This window comes from Oncorhynchus kisutch, linkage group LG6, assembly GCF_002021735.2.
Source record: "Oncorhynchus kisutch isolate 150728-3 linkage group LG6, Okis_V2, whole genome shotgun sequence".
NCBI classification, from domain to species: Eukaryota; Metazoa; Chordata; class Actinopteri; order Salmoniformes; family Salmonidae; genus Oncorhynchus; species Oncorhynchus kisutch.
The window spans coordinates 74,821,541-74,834,652 of record NC_034179.2 but is presented as its reverse complement, the minus strand read 5'-3'; the positions used below and the strand labels follow the sequence as shown (position 1 = coordinate 74,834,652).

At 42.7% G+C, this 13,112-nt stretch overlaps 1 protein-coding gene across 2 annotated transcripts in view; it reads left to right on the top strand.

Annotated features, from left to right (window-relative positions):
* LOC109898563 (serine/threonine-protein kinase WNK4) overlaps window positions 1–13,112 on the top strand; it is an 87,474-nt gene that overhangs the window by 57,844 nt on the left and 16,518 nt on the right. For both annotated transcript variants that reach the window (XM_031827532.1, XM_031827531.1), the window contains exons 5-7: window positions 10,795–10,883; window positions 11,647–11,866; window positions 12,027–12,426. In XM_031827532.1, coding sequence (XP_031683392.1) covers window positions 10,795–10,883; window positions 11,647–11,866; window positions 12,027–12,426 — 709 coding nt within the window. The remainder of the gene's footprint in view (window positions 1–10,794; window positions 10,884–11,646; window positions 11,867–12,026; window positions 12,427–13,112) is intronic.

Below are 13,112 nucleotides of genomic sequence, written 5' to 3'. Positions count from 1 at the left end.
TGTCTCGCTCGCTGTCTCGCTCTCGCTGTCTCGCTCTCTGTCTCGCTGTCTCTGTCTCGCCGTCTCTCTCTCTCTGTCTCGCCGTCTCTCTCTCTGTCTCGCCGTCTCTGTCTCTCTCTCTCTCGCTCTCTCTGTCTCGCTCTCTCTGTCTCGCTCTCTGTCTCGCCGTCTCTCGCTCTCTATCTCGCCGTCTCTGTCTTGCCGTCTCTCTCTTTCTGTCTCGCTCTCTGTCTCGCCGTCTCTGTCTCTCTCTCTCTGTCTCGCCGTCTCTCTCTCTCTCTCTGTCTCGCCGTCTCTCTCTGTCTCGCTCTCTGTCTCGCCATCTCTCTCTCTCGGTCTCGCCGTCTCTCTCTATCTGTCTCGCTCTCTGTCTTGCCGTCTCTCTCTCTCTGTCTCGCTCTCTGTCTCTCTCTGTCTCGCTCTCTGTCTCGCCGTCTCTCTCTGTCTCGCTCTCTGTCTCGCTGTCTCTCTCTGTCTGTCTCGCTGTTTCTCTCTCTTTCTCGCTCTCTGTCTCGCTGTCTCTCTCTGTCTGTCTCGCTGTTTCTCTCTCTGTCTCATTCTCTATCTCGCTGTCTCTCGCTGTCTCTCTCTCTCTGTCTCGCTGTCTCTCTCTCTGTCTTGCTGTCTCTCTCTGTCTCGCTGTCTCTCTCTCTGTCTCGCTGTCTCTCTCTCTGTCTTGCTGTCTCTCTCTGTCTTGCTGCCTCTCTCTCTGTCTTGCTGTCTCTCTCTCTGTCTTGCTGTCTCTCTCTGTCTTGCTGCCTCTCTCTCTGTCTTGCTGTCTCTCTCTCTGTCTTGCTGTTTCTCCCTCTGTCTCGCTGTCTCTCTCTGTCTGTCTTGCTGTCTCTCGCTGTAATATCTAACAAGTATTCTAACCTAACAATTTCACAACTACCTTATACACACAAGTGTAAAGGAATGAATAAGAATGTGTACATAGAAATATATGAATGAGTGATGGCCGAACGGCATAGGCAAGATGCAGTAGATGGTATAGAGTACAGTATATACATATGAGATGAGTAATGTAGGGTATGTAAACATTATATAAAGTGGCATTGTTTAAAGTGGCTAGTGATACATTTATTACATCAATTTTTGTCAATGGGACAACAGTAACAACGGGACAAAAATAACCATACATTCAACAATAACAATAAGCATACAGTAGAGGACATGTGCAGTTTGATTGGTCTGTCAGACACTGTCCCTCAACTTATGGCAGGCTGCAATATAGTGCGCTGCCAACCCACAGCTCTCTGTGTCCTCCCCCAACAGGACGGGGAGCATACTCTCATCAGAGAGGTCTTTGAAACCTTGAATAAGGGTTTCAAATTTGGGGAAATGACACTCTAATTGTTTTATATTTTTTACATTTTGTCAGGAAATGCAGCTCCGTCTCAGGTTCTGCTGTGGTGCAGTGGTTGCACAGCCTTTCCTCTACAGGGACCCAGGTTTTCCTGTGTCTACCCTTCTCAATGGCAAGGCTGTGCTCACTGAGCCTGTACTTTGTCAAGGTTTTTCTAAGGCTTTGATCAGTAACCATGGTCAAATATTTAGCCACAGTGTACTGTCAATTTAGGGCCAGATAGCACTGCATTTTGCTTTGTGTTTGTGCTTGTGTTTCCCAATAAGCAATATAGTTTTGTTTTGACTGTGTTGTAATTTGGTTTATCCTGATTGATTGGATGTTCTGGTCCTGAGGCTTCAGTGTGTTAGTGGAACAGGTTTGTGAACTCAGCCCCAGGACCAGCTGGATGAGGGGACTCTTTTCTTTTCTTTGCTCACCTCTTGTCTCTCCATTTCTCTCTCTCAAATTCAGTAATATTTGCGGTTTCTCCCTCAACCAGAATAATTCCCAGCTTTATGTCATTGGTAAATGCACAGAGGTTGGGAATTGATTGAGATTTTTTTTTTAAGATAAACTTATTTGGGAGTATTTCTCACAGTAGAGGAAAAAGTGCATCTCTGTCTCTACCCCCCCTGTCTTGCAGTGACCACATAGACACTCCTCTTTGGGTAGCCATGTCTTTTTATGTCTCCCTTTTCTATAGCCAATCGCCGAGCCTGTATTTGGTCAGGATCTGTCTCTGTTTTGTATCTCTGACAGAGTACAGATGTTCTGCCAATTTGTCTTCTCATTTGAGGGCCAAATAGCAATTTAGTTTATTCTGTGTTTTTTCATTTCTGTAACAGTGTGATTGATTTCCCTGTGTGATTGGATAATATGGTTGTGTAGTGTATTAACAACTGACCCAGGGGACTCTTTTCAGGGTTCAGGTCTTGGGTTTCCAGTGCTTTGAATTGTAAGGATGTTTTGGGGGTTAATTTCAAATGGTGTCAACATTTTAGTGTCCTTTTCTTTATATTTACAGTTAAAGGGAATCGTCCGAGTTCCGCCCTGCATGCATTTGTATTTGGTACTTTCTTTTGGATATTTAGGATAATTCTAGATTTTCTATAGTTTATTTTCTCCCAGTGCTTATAATTGTTAATTGGTGGACCCCAAACCTTGCATCCATATAATGCAATTGGTAACATTACACTATTGAATATTGTGCACCAGATTTGGATAGGAATATAACATTTTTTGAACTCTGTCATGTGTGCATAATTAGAGTATCCGTGTAATTGACATAATTAATTATATCCGTCTCAGGCAAACTGGCTGTTTTAGTGGTCATCTCCCTAGGCAGAACATGCAAAGACTCTCAAAGAGAAAAAGACTACGAGCGTGAGAAACAACCGTAGAAGGACCTCTCTCTGTCTCTGTCTCTATCTCTCTGTCTCTCTGTCTCTGTCTCTATCTCTCTGTCTCTCTGTCTCTATCTCTCTCTCTCTCTGTCTCTCTCTCTCTGTCTCTATCTCTGTCTCTTTCTCTCTGTCTCTATCTCTCTGTCTCTATCTCTCTGTCTCTATCTCTCTGTCTCTATCTCTCTGTCTCTATCTCTCTCTCTCTGTCTCTCTGTCTCTCTCTCTGTCTCTATCTCTCTCTCTCTGTCTCTCTGTCTCTGTCTCTCTCTCTGTCTCTCTCTCTGTCTCTCTATCTCTCTGTCTCTCTCTCTGTCTCTCTCTCTGTCTCAATTCAATTCAAGGGCTTTATTGGCATGGGAAACGTGTTAACATTGCCAAAGCAAGTGAGGTAGATAATATATGAAGTGAATATATAAAGTGAAATAAACAATACAAATTAACAGTAAACATTACACATACAGAAGTTTCAAAACAATTAAAGACATTACAAATGTCATATTATATATATACAGTGTTTTAACAATGTACAGATGGTAAAGGACACAAGATAAAATAAATCTCTCTGCCTCTGTCTCTGTCTCTCTCTCTGTCTCTTTCTGTCTCTATCTCTCAATTCAATTTAACCGGCTTTATTGGCATTGGAAACATATGTTTACTTTGCCAAAGTAAGTGAAATAGATAATAAACAAAAGTGAAATAAACAATAAAAAATTCACAGTAAACATTACACAAGTTCCACAGAAATAGAGAGATTTCAAATGTCATATTATGTCTATATACAGTGTTGTAACCATGTGCAAATAGTTAAAGTACAGAAGAGAAAATAAATAAACATATAGGGGTTGGATTTATAATGGTGTTTGTTCTTTACTGGTTGCATTTTTCTTGTGGCAACAGGTCACAAATATTGCTGCTGTGATGCACACTGTGGTATTTCACCCAGTAGATATGGGAGTTTATCAAAATTGGATTTGTTTTGTTGGTGTGTGTAATCAAGCTGCATCCCTGTCTCACTCCATGGCCCTGTGGAAGGAAATGTGTGTTTTTTGACAATGTTAACCACACACTTGTTATTTGTGTACATGGATTTTATCATGTTGGATGTTTTTCCCTCAACACCTCTTTCGATCAATTTGTATAGCAGACCCTCATGCCAAATGGAGTCTAAAGATTTTTGGAGATCAACAAAGCATGAGAAGACTTTGCCTTTGTTTTGGTTTGTTTGTTTGTCAATTAGGGTGTGCAGGGAGAATACGTGGTCTGTTGTACGGTAATTTGGTAAAAATCCAATTTGACGTTTGCTCAGTACATCGTTTTCATTGAGGAAATGTACGAATCTGATGTTAATGATAATGCAGTGGATTTTCCCACGGTTGCTGTTGACGCATATCCCACAGTAGTTATTGGGGTCAAGTTTATCTCCACTTTTGTGGATTGGGGTGATCAGTCCTTGGTTCCAAATATTGGGGTAGATGCCAGGGCTGTGGATGATGTTAAAAAGTTTATGTGTATAGCCACTTGGAATTTGTTGTCTGTATATTTTATAATTTCATTTAGGATACCATCAACACCACAGGCCTTTTTGGGTTGGAGGGTTTGTATTTGGTTCTGTAGTTCATTCAATGTAATTGGAGAATCCAGTGAGGTTTGGTCGTCTTTAATAGTTGATTCTAAGATTTGTATTTGATCATGTCTATGTTTTGGCACTTTGTTCTTTGTTATATAGCCAAAAAGATTGGCGAAGTGGTTTACCCATACATCTCCATTTTGGATAGATAACTCTTCATGTGTTCCAATTTTCCCAGAAGTGGTTAGAGTCTATGGATTCTTCAATTACATTGAGCTGATTTCTGACATGCTGTTCCTTCTTTTTTTGTAGTGTATTTCTGTATTGTTTTAGTTTTTCACCATAGTGAAGGTGTAGGCTCAGGGTTTTTTTATTTCTTAGGTATTTGCATTCTTCATCAAACCATTTGTCATAGTTGTTCATTTTCTTAGGTTGTCTGCTTGAAATGTTTAGATTTGATAGGGAAGCTGAGAGGTCAAATATACTGTTTAGGTTTTGTACTGCCAAGTGTACACCTTCACTATTACACTCAAACGACTTGTCCAGGAAGTTGTCTAAAAGGGGTTGAATTTGTTGTTGCCTAATTGTTTTTGGTTGGTTTCTACACTACTTTCCTTACATCTATAGAATGTCTTAATATTATTCAGTTCCTTTGGCTTTAATGCCTCATGATTCAGTATTGCTCTATTCAAGTGGACTGTGATTTTCTGTTATCTGATAGGGGTGTTCAGTGGGCTGACTGTGAATGCTCTGAGAGACTCTGGGTTGAGGTCAGTAATAAAGTTATCTCAGTGATAAAGTCTCTCTGTCTATTATTCTCTCTCTCTTTCTCTCCCTGTCTCTTTCTCTCTCCCTGTCTCTCTCTTTGTCTATCTCTGTCTCTCTCTCTTTCTGTCTCTCTATCTCTCTCTTTCTGTCCGTCAGTCTCGGGTCTCTCTGTCTCTGTGTGTGCACATTTATGCATGTGTGCATAATTAGAGTAGCCGTGTAGTTCACACAATTAATGCTTTCCATCTCAGGCCAACTCGCTAGTGGTCTCTCTGTCTGTCTCGCTCTCTTGCTATCCCTGTCTCTCTCTTTGTCTCTCTCTCTCTCTGTCTCTCTCTCTCTTGCTCTCCCTGTCTCTCTCTCTGTTTCTGTCTCTCTCTTTCTTGCTCTCCCTGTCTCTCTGTCTCTCTCTCTCTGTCTATCTCTCTCTTTCTGTCTATCTCTCTCTGTCTCTCTCTTGCTCTCCCCGTCTCTTTCTCTCTCTCTCTGTCTCTCTCTTTGTCTATCTCTCTCTTTCTGTCTGTCTGTCTCTCTGTCTCTGTCTCTGTCTCTCTCTCTCTCTCTCTCTCTCTCATTTCTATCCATCTCAGGCAAACTAGAGTCTGTGTGATTGAATTATGTAATAAGGAATGCGCGTGTACACATGTACACAGACCTGTGGCCCATATCCTCCCACACATGTTTCATACATGTACAGTGGGGCAAAAAAGTATTTAGTCAGCCACCAATTGTGCAAGTTCTCCCCCTTAAAAAGATGAGAGAGGCCTGTAATTTTCATCATAGGTACACTTCAAGTATGACAGACAAAATTAGAAAAAAAAATCCAGAAAATCACATTGTAGGATTTTTTATGAATTTATTTATGTGGTCACCTACAAACAAGCAAGATTTCTGGCTCTCACAGACCTGTAACTTCTTCTTTAAGAGGCTTCTTCTTTAAGAGGGACCAGGACGACTGATCCGTGTAAAGGAAAGAATGAATGGGGCCATGTATCGTGAGATTTTGAGTGAAAACCTCCTTCCATCAGCAAGGGCATTGGAGATGAAACGTGGATGGGTCTTTCAGCATGACAATGATCCCAAACACACCTTCCGGGCAACGAAGGAGTGGCTTCGTAAGAAGCATTTCAAGGTCCTGGAGTGGCCTAGCCAGTCTCCAGATCTCAACCCCATAGAAAATCTTTGGAGGGAGTTGAAAGTCCGTGTTGCCCAGCAACAGCCCTAAAACATCACTGCTCTAGAGGAGATCTGCATGGAGGAATGGGCCAAAATACCAGCAACAGTGTGTGAAAACCTTGTGAAGACTTACAGAAAACGTTTGATCTCTGTCATTGGCAACAAAGGGTATACGACAAAGTATTGAGAAACTTTTGTTATTGACCAAATACTTATTTCCCACCATAATTTGCAAATAAATTCATTAACAATCCTACAATGTGATTTTCTGGATTTTCTTTCTCATTTTGTCTGTCATAGTTGAAGTGTACCTATGATGAAAATTACAGGCCTCTCTCATCTTTTTAAGTGCGAGAACTTGCACAATTGGTGGCTGACTAAATACTTTTTTGCCCCACTATACATACGTTTCCCTGACTGAGTTAGATTATGGTTCTACTCTAGTTTTGTTCTCAGAACCACTAGCATTATACCCTTGTTTTAGCAGCAGGGAGCCAGCCTGTAAGCTTTGTATTAAAAAGGCCAGAAGCGCAATAACTTTGCATTGGTCTGCTCATAAAACTTCAGTCATCAAGTCATAGTATTTCCATGGGAAACATTTTCAATTTGATCGTCATTTATTTATTTTACGTGAGAAGATTAAAGCATCCACATCAAGCCATTTTTCAAAGGGCTTTCTGAGTGCTAGAAGTCAAGAAGCTATAGCACAATGGAAAATGGGGTCTTTTCATCTCATTACACAAGGTCACTGTTTGTTTGTGTTAGAGGCTGATGTCACCGACCAACAAAAGCCACTGTACAGAGCAGGCTCTGTGACTCCCCCTGAAGCCTCTCTAAAGACTGACGGGTTTATTCATGTCTTCAGATGGTTTTCATATCAGCCATTAAGACGGACACCATTTAGCTTTTTTATTTCTCAATTTTTGTTACTTAGAATGTCTTGTTTGTTTTGTTATTATGTCTTTTCCCTTCCCTTTTCTCTGACGTAGTTAAACGCTGTAATTATCTGCTCGGATAACACCAGAGAATTCGATAGAGTCCATTTTCCATTAGTAAGTCCTGCTGGCTCCCCTCACTTTAGTGGGAAAATAGAAGCATTTGGGGCCACTGTCGTCACCACTGGGGGGAAAAAACACATTTTTCAAATCACACTGGTCTCCAATTTTTTATTTTTACTGCTACGTATTTCACACTATTCGTCACATGGAACCGGTTGAGCAACTTAAAGTTCCTCCATAAATTTGCCACTGTGTTCTTTAATCCAATATAATCTCACCTCGTTTTTATAGTCTTTTTTTAAGGAGTTATGTAATAAAAACAAGCTGCATTACATCACTCACTTTGTGCAGACAGGTTCCTTTTGCTGCAAACCTTGTGATCAACTCCGCTCACCCTCTGTGCTCTGTGTTAAACGATTTCTGTGTCTGTGTGTGTGTGTGTGATAAACGCGGACCAGGCTTCCCATTTCGTATCTCGTTAGCCGTCATCTTGTTGTTTCCTCCTCGTACATTTTACACGGAGGTGGTTTACCTTGCTTTTCCGCTCAGGAACTCCAGACCTTGACCCTCCAGGCCTTGTTTAATGTGGAGGCCATGGAGGCGACAGACTGTGAAATAGTGGTATTTTCCTCTGTCGGGGAGTCTTATCACCTCAATGAAATGTGTTAATCTTCTCTGCTAGACTTGCGTGTTCTGTTCATGAAGCTTCAAAGGGGAGAATGACTCAATCGTTTCTTGTGGTAATACCTCTTGAAGCGTTTATCTTCTTTCCACCCACACCATGTTTCCCATCCTTTCACTGAAAAGACCTGTGGTCTAGTGATGTGGCCGCGTCTGTATACGCGTGTGGTTCTGTGTGTGACATTGGCTTTATCGTGTGTGAATGTGTTTGTTCATGCAGATTGTTCAGTAGGACACAGTCCTGTTGGTTGTTTCTCTCACCCTACCTGATCTCCCTGTGCTGTGTCTGGTGATAGTTACCTCATAAACCTAAAGAGCATATTGGCCATGCATCACCTCTAAGCATTAACACACAGCATTATAGAAAGTATCCCATTTACCTGTGTGACCCAGTCATTGTATTGACCGCCACACAGGCTAAGGCTACTATGTAGTACTATGACTGCTGCTTGGTATTCATGCTCACGCTACGTTAGCTATTAGCTAACAGCCCCATAGGAAGTCTCACTCTATTTGTATCTGGTCATGACAGCTACTGTATGGACACCTGTTATACCCATCACTATCCTCCTAGATTGTTTTGTACATTTTGTATTATTTCACTGAACATTTGTGTCTAAACCAAATAAACATGAGCTATGAGCTGACTGCCCTTTAGGAAACCACATGGTAGTTAGTACTCAGTGCTCTGCACCCACACAGACCTGCATGCTCTGGATGGGTTTGGACATTATGTATCATGACCTGAGTGTTTGTGTACAAAACCATTAGCTAACAGGCTAGCACCGCAATACTCTGACACACACCACCACTCTCTCACCACATTCAACCTTTAGTTCTAACAGGCCGTAGAATCCATAGAGAAACCAAACAGTGAATGGGTTTGGACACAGTCGAACCCTCTTTGTGTGTGTGTTGGTGCGTTTGTTCGTGTTTGTTTGTGTGCATAGCCATGCTCCGTTATGTCTGAACTCTATGACGATGGCCCACAGAGAATGTCTCTGACGGGAACACCCTGTTTTTTGACATTGTGCCCCTGGGCAGGGTGTTCGGGCAACTGTTACCAATGACATCCCGACCTAAAGTTACTGATAACAACGAAACCTTTAACTCCATTTAGACATTTATAATATATATATTTCATTTTTAATGGTATTCTCCCCGGGAACTACCAATGGGAATAGAGGATGTACTGTGTCTCTGAAGCATAGAGACACACTTAGAAAGTATTCCATCCATCATAGTGGTGTAGGGCAGGCTAGGGAATAATCTCCACATTGTCCCTCATTCCCGTATCACCCTGGCTCCTTCAGGACAGAGTAGGTGAGCGGAGTGGAGCGGTTGGCTATCCCGCTCATGGAGCAGTGCTTCGGCACTCCACGTCCTTTCCAACCGCTCCACTAAAAACCTCTATGCGCTTACAGAAGAAAAAACCTGCCTATCCAAATTCGCTCCATTCATTAAAATCACAATTTAACCAACACCTATCTCTTTTTGTGGCTACCTGGACCTACCATTTGGTTTTGAAGTATTGAAACCAAACCTTATGCAAGCATTTTGCTACGCCTGCAATAACATCTGCTAAACACGTGTATGGGAGCAATACATTTGATTTGATTTGAATGAAAAGGTGAATGTAAGAAGCGCTTATCATTTCAAATAGGCTACATGTCATACTAAACAGCATATTAACACTAAATAGGTCAGGCGCCAGACAGGGAGACTAAGAAGGAACAAAAAGGATTATTTAGGCTGTATTATTTCAATTATTTCAAGGCTATAGCTACAAAGAAATAAATTGTGAAGCATTTGTGAATGTGACACACTAGGCTGGTAGGGAGTCAGGGACATTAAGCTCTCAGCATTTAAACAACATTTCATTGTATTAAATAATTATAGTCTATAAATTGCCTATATAGGCTGTGACTTACTTAAGCAATAAGGCCTGAGGGGGTGTGGTATATGGCCAATATTCCATGGCTAAGGACTGTTCTTATGCATGATGCAACGCGGAGTGCCTGGATACAGCCCTTAGCCGTGGTATGTTGGTCTTCTACCACAAACCCCAGAGTTGCCTTATCACTATTATAAACAGGTTACCAATGTAATTAGAGCAGTAAAAATGTATGTTTTGACATACCCGTGGTATACGGTCTCATTCAAAACAGAAAATTCCTTGAGAGTTGGAATATGCCAGGCCTATTGGGACAAAATCAATTATGGCTTATTGTATAGATAATAAAACAAAAATGAAGGAATCTTTTAAGAGATCAGATTTTTAGTTTAGAAGTACTTTGCTACAGTGACACACTTAATTAGCTATCCACCTCATTCCTTTCTTTTAGCATATGCATGTAGTAAGTAGCCTACACCATCATGCTTTCGGGAAATGTGTATTTTCAGATTCCACAATGATTGTTTAGTTGTGGACACTACATCACCACACTCCCTCTCTTGCTCTTAGTCCTCATCTTTGTAAGTCACCTTGATTTTGCACCTCTGTGTTTCTTTATTAAAATATTTAGGGAACTCCATGACAGTAGCTAAAGCAAGGGGTTATAGCAGCACCCAAGTAGACTACAAATGCATGCTGGGCCGGGCATGCCCCGAGCTCGTGAAGTGAGCTCTACTGGAGCGGGCGCGAAGGCTGAAGCTCCAGCCTTTGGGAATCTCGCTCCAGTCAAATTGGGCACGCTCCACTCGCCGCTCTTTTCCAACTCCACTCTGCTCACATACTCCGCTTCAGGGGTCCTTCTGCCTGCGTCAGTCCTCTCCTCTCCCAAATGGTGGAGTGAATGACGTCGGTGACATATCTAACCGTTCCTCTTTTCCCCTCCTTCTTTCTCCTCACAGGGAATTAAGCCGGACAGCTTCTTCAAAGTAAAAGTCCCTGAGTTGAAAGAGATCATAGAGGGATGCATCCGCATAAATACAGACCAGAGGTAGAGTAATCAGATAGGAATTCTCTTTACTCACCTTACTTCAGACATCCGCTTTCAGTCTGGGACTGCGGGGGGGTGGTATCAAATGTTGGATAGATTCTAGGTTGAAGTGTGTGTGTGTGTATTCTTAATGTGTGCAAACATTAGACAGACAGATTTGTTCCTCCTAGACAAAGGATATTATACCTGTCAGGCTAGTTTGTCTAGACTCTTTGTCGCTCTCTCTCCAACATTAATCTAAGGGCACTGACATTGGAACAAAATAAATTGTATCAGTCTCAGCCAACAACTGTGTAAATGCCCTGACGAAAAACTGTTTTATGATTAAATGAGCTTTTCTAATTTCTCATTCTCTTTCAAAGCATTGATCGAATGATGTTGTGAGCTAAAAATAACAGTGAGAAACAACTTCAGACATACATAATTCAAATGTTGCCACAATACTATGGCGAGGGAACTGGGTGACACACATCGACCATCGTTAATGGTGTCAGGTTTCAGGCCCCATGGGGTACCAATGAGATGATACCTGACCTGCTGTTAAATAGGGGCACATTACATTACACACCTATCCATCTCTCTCCTTTGGCTGTGTGTCAATAGTCTAAAGTGGCACAGAGTCTGACTCACCACATCCACCCACCTATAGTAAAATACTGTTGTTTTTATGTTTAGTTAATGACTATAAAAAGAACAGACTGAGAAAATACAGTAATATTCAATTCAATGGATTATAGAACTAAGAAAACAGTGGCCTCTCCAGGTACACCATCCAAGACCTGCTGGAACACACCTTCTTCAAGGAGAACAATGGCGTCCATGTTGAGCTGGCAGAGGAGGATGACACGGTGAAGTCTGGCCTGAAGCTGTGGCTGCGTATGGATGACACCAAGAAGCTGCATGGGAAGTACAAGGACAACAACGCCATCGAGTTCCTGTTTGAACTCTACAAGGATGTACCCGAGGAGGTGGCCCAGGAGATGGTGGGTTGTTGATGGATTTCCGTACCCCTTTCATATTTTGTGGATCTCAAGTGTCAAGTTCACTGATTGCTCTCACCCTCCCTCTTCCTAATCTTCTCCCTCACCACCCCCTTTCCTTCCTTCCCTCTCCCTCATCCTCTCCCCCCTCCCCTCCCCCTAGGTGGTGCTGGGCTTCGTCTGTGAGGCAGACTACAAGCTGGTGGCCAAAGCCATCCGGGACCGCGCCACCGCCATCAAGCGGCAGCGGGAGAAGCAGCGCCGGATAGCCGAGGAGGCCTTGCGCCAACAACAGGAAACTGTCATTGAGGAAGAACCAGAGTCGGTCGCCGAGCCAGAACCGCCCACCCCCAAACCTCAAATAGCCCTTCCCATCAAACCGCCCAACCCCGCCCCTGTCTCGTCACCCCCTGACCAGACTCCGCCCACACCGGTGATATCCGTGGCTAACTGCTCGGTGGATTCGGGGATAAACGCCAGCTTCACAGCAGAGACGGAGGAGCAGGAGGCAGACCAGCGGCTGCACTACAACATCAGACACGCCAGCTACTCCTCTGCCACATGTGAGGATACACTCACTATAGCAGTGGTTCTCAAACCTCTCCTTCGGGGACCCTCGGACATGAACTAGCTCAACTGATTAATCTATTCAAGGGCTTGATTATTCGTTAACAAGTTGAATCAGGTGTGCTAGCTCTGGAGTGGCTGGGGGTCTTTGAGGAGAGGTTTGAGATCCGCTGCACTATAGTGCAATCACATGGTTATATATAGCAGAGACGTTTATCCCAACCTTGTGTCGCTTCGTAGCTGAGCTCCTGAAGCTACACATTTGCCCACAGACAGCATGTACAGTCGGCCTTCTCATGTCTTGGCAACATGCAAAGTGCATTGGCCTGGCCTATAAGCATGACACAGATAGATAAGCATGGTCCACAAGTTTACCGTAAACAAGATATAGAACACAGATACCCTATTCACACAACCTTCAAGATATAGAACACAGATACCCTATTCACACAACCTTCAAGATATAGAACACAGATACCCTATTCACACAACCTTCAAGATATAGAACACAGATACCCTATTCACACAACCTTCAAGATATAGAACACAGGTACCCTATTCACACAACCTTCAAGATATAGAACACAGGTACCCTATTCACACAACCTTCAAGATATAGAACACAGATACCCTATTCACACAACCTTCAAGATTAGTACCTGAGGCACATACTCGCTGATAT